Source organism: Limulus polyphemus, unplaced genomic scaffold (genome assembly GCF_000517525.1).
Source record: "Limulus polyphemus unplaced genomic scaffold, Limulus_polyphemus-2.1.2 Scaffold7849, whole genome shotgun sequence".
Lineage (NCBI taxonomy): Eukaryota > Metazoa > Arthropoda > Merostomata > Xiphosura > Limulidae > Limulus > Limulus polyphemus.
The window spans coordinates 30,535-33,943 of record NW_013673459.1 but is presented as its reverse complement, the minus strand read 5'-3'; the positions used below and the strand labels follow the sequence as shown (position 1 = coordinate 33,943).

The window sequence follows — 3,409 nt, the reverse complement described above, 5'->3', positions numbered from 1 at the left end:
AACGATTGAAATAATAATTTGAGTAATAATTAATACGTATTTGTTACTTATAGATTTAATAGATATTTGTTGTTACTTTATTAACGTTTTTACGCTGATACTGCGAGGTAAAAACGGCTGATGCTATGATTTTGTCTGGTTTATGTCCTCGTTGCTGTCCTAATTTAGGATCTTCTTTTTAATAAATTCTTGAATATGTTAAAAAAGAGAGAGAGAGAAAGGGGGCCCGGAGAGGATTTTTAGCATGTGGAACATGTTTATCTTTTAACATTAAACGGATAGTTATTTTGCACATGGAAACGTTTGTTTCGTGATTAGTTTTGATAGTATACACAAGTCAGTCTAAAGTATTTAAAAGTGGATCTTACGTGGCAAGTTATACTCTTAATAACAACTCTTTTGTCGTTATCGATGTAGGATAGTGAGTGTTTGTTTGAAGTTAAGCACAAAGCTATACTCTGCCCACCACGGGTATCGAAACCCGGTTTCTAGCGTTGTAAGTCCGCAGACATGCCGCTGGGGGACCGTAGTGAATGAACCTACAGTAGCTCCACATAAAAGGCTCCGATTGAATAAATCACAATGATGTTTCTTTCGTTCCCCTATAAACCCCACCATACACAAATGGTTGCATTACGAGTAAATTTGACTCTAGCACACCAACCGGCAAAAAATTAAATTATCTGCAGATTAATGCATCATTTATCATGCAAGTGAGCGTCCCCGATGGCTCAGCGCTAAACTTAGGGCTTCTGACGTTAAAATCCGGAGTTCGATTACATGCGGTAGACACAGCGCAGAGAGCTTTGCGCTTAACAACAACAGCCAATAGAAAGTAGGGTAGGACGCCATCTCTCGAGAAGTTTTTCTACAAGCCTGAAACTAAATCTAGATAAACAAAACCTGTTTGGCCTTCTATTTTCTATAACAACGATTTCCGAAAAAAAAAAAAATTAATTTATATTAGTTCGCTTTAAACAAAAACTTTAAAAAGTGTTCGTATATATAAATGTGATAATATTAGACATCTGGCTTCAGGAAATTACAAGATAAACATTAATCAGATTTTAGGTTAAAATAATTTTAATAAAATATTACCAATATTGAATTTGAAGAGAAAATCGTGTAGCAATTATTATAGGAAGTGTTTATATTAAAATCAATTCAACAAAATATGTATGTGCCATTCAGGGTTAAGCGTAGTATGATGAATGTACATAATAGTAGAAAACAAATCACCCACATAGAAGTTTACCAATATTTATTTTATTTTTTTTTCATATCCTGATGTACATAAGTGACCCTTAGGTTACTATTGAATAGGCAAAACCTTTTTTTTTTCCCCGCCTCATAAGAATTTGCTTTCATTTTCTAAAGGTTCTAATAGTTAAAAAGTTCTAGTAGACAGTATTAAATGTGTCTAGTTTACTTAAAATATTGAAAAAGTTCTAAGCTTCCAAAAACCAATTCAAAATTCTCGTTCACCCAAACATAAGTATACAGTTCAGTTCCTTTAACATACAACAACAAACCATTCAAAATACTCCTAGTTGAGCAGATGTTAATTATGATATCAAACTCGCTTCACAAATGGAAAAAAAAAAAAATCAAATCATAAACTAAGCTTCTCCTTAGACTGGACGGAATTATTTACAGGCATTCCTTTAAACTGAACCTAAAAACTTCACATTTTTGACCACCATTTATTTTATTTTTTTTTTATTTTCAAACAAATTCTAAACATTGAACCACTAAACCCACAAATTTTTGGTTTTTTTGTTTTTTTTTACATTATTTTTTTTTATCCAGTGATCTGAATTTAAGGAATGATGAAAAAACAAAACAAAAAAAAAACGTTAATTACACAAACATTTAGGATGTGTATATTACCAACTGTGTTTGATAAAATTTGCCCTTCTGGAGGAAACTAGTACTAATTGGATATTAATACAGCTGGAAAATATTTATGATAAATAAAGTCTTACATATTTAAATTAGAAATACTGACAGCCTACTAAATATTGTATTTGGCAATAAAGATTGCAGTAGTAAAATCCACAAAGTCCAAGTAGTCACGACACAATGAAACTTGCAGTCTAGTAAATGACAGTGCAGCTGTTGAAGAGTTGTCTTTAGGTTTATATGTTCAATTACAGTGATACAACAGTTCTGAGAAGTTGCCAAGTTGGTTTGTGTATGGAGTCAAGTCAAACATACTTCCAGAGAAAACGATTAATTACTTTTAGTAGACCCTTGTTTATCTGATATATCTGGTCTAAACACTATCTAAAAACGTTATAATTGCCAGTACAACCAAATTAAGACTAACTTTACAAACAAATAATTTTTAAAGCAACTTTAATAGATATATTAAAATCAAAACATACAGTACCTGTATTTTCTAAAATACCTAGTGGGAGCTGAATATTTTTCTACTACTACTACTACAAAGAGCTCCCTGTCACGGGCATAACTGTATATTAAACTACATGAAGTACAAACATAAAAACCATTCATTTGTAAATGTATAGATTAAAACCTTACAAAAAAAATCCTTCAGTTTTCCACTGCCTACGTAAACCTAATCAATTCAGTTTTACAGAAGCTGTATCAAAAATCTCCTTACGATAATCAAGGCTCTACCTCAAGAGTAATCTTAAAACAGTCGGAAACAGGTTTAACCAGACAAAAAAATAAGCACTTTCTTTCACTTTGCTTATACTATAACCTTTCATATTTGAAGATACACAAAATGGGTTGTATAGCTTGTTTTAACAACAGCTAAAAATCACAGGATATGAACAATTTAACACTTCTTGTGCTCACCCATGCTCACTTCAAGAAGTTTATTTTCAGAGGAAGCTTACACAGTTGTGGGTTTTCTGGTAAATAGATCCTCATGTGGTATGAAAGGTTAAGATAAGAAAATGAAGCAGTATTATAGAAGAGACCTTAATGAAATATTTTTGTGGATATTATTGAAAAAATAATAGTAATAAAAAGTTCAAACCAAATATTTAACTCATAATGACAGACTCCACGGCTCGTCTCAAACTCAGGTTTTGTAAGCGACGTTGGGCTAGTTTTGAATCATTTGGAGGAGACAATTCAAAGATGGGTAGCGGAGAGGAGTCTCTCACGGGTGGGGATGTATTTTCCATCAAGTTTTCATCATCTTCCCAACAGTGTGGTTTAATCATTTCCATACTGAAAGTTAAATGGTGTACTACCATACGCTTTACAGCATTGGCACTTTCAGCAAAAGCTGCCAGGTCTCGTGCACTGTTATTCCTGTAAGGCACAAAATAAATATTTAAGACATTTAAACTTTCACATACTTCCTGAGAATGCTTTGGAGTGTTTAATAAGTTTGTTGGTCCACCAAGTTTAATCCACATGTGACTCAATA

General features: G+C 32.5%; 1 protein-coding gene across 1 annotated transcript in view; it reads right to left on the bottom strand.

The window, feature by feature from the left end:
• Nucleotides 1-1,246: 1,246 nt before the first annotated feature.
• The window catches only part of LOC106474914 (MAP kinase-interacting serine/threonine-protein kinase 1-like), a 27,161-nt gene continuing 24,998 nt past the window's right edge, over nt 1,247-3,409 (bottom strand). Inside the window, exon 11 of the mRNA XM_013935613.2 lies at nt 1,247-3,291. Coding sequence (XP_013791067.1) covers nt 3,018-3,291 — 274 coding nt within the window. The 3' untranslated portion in view covers nt 1,247-3,017. The remainder of the gene's footprint in view (nt 3,292-3,409) is intronic.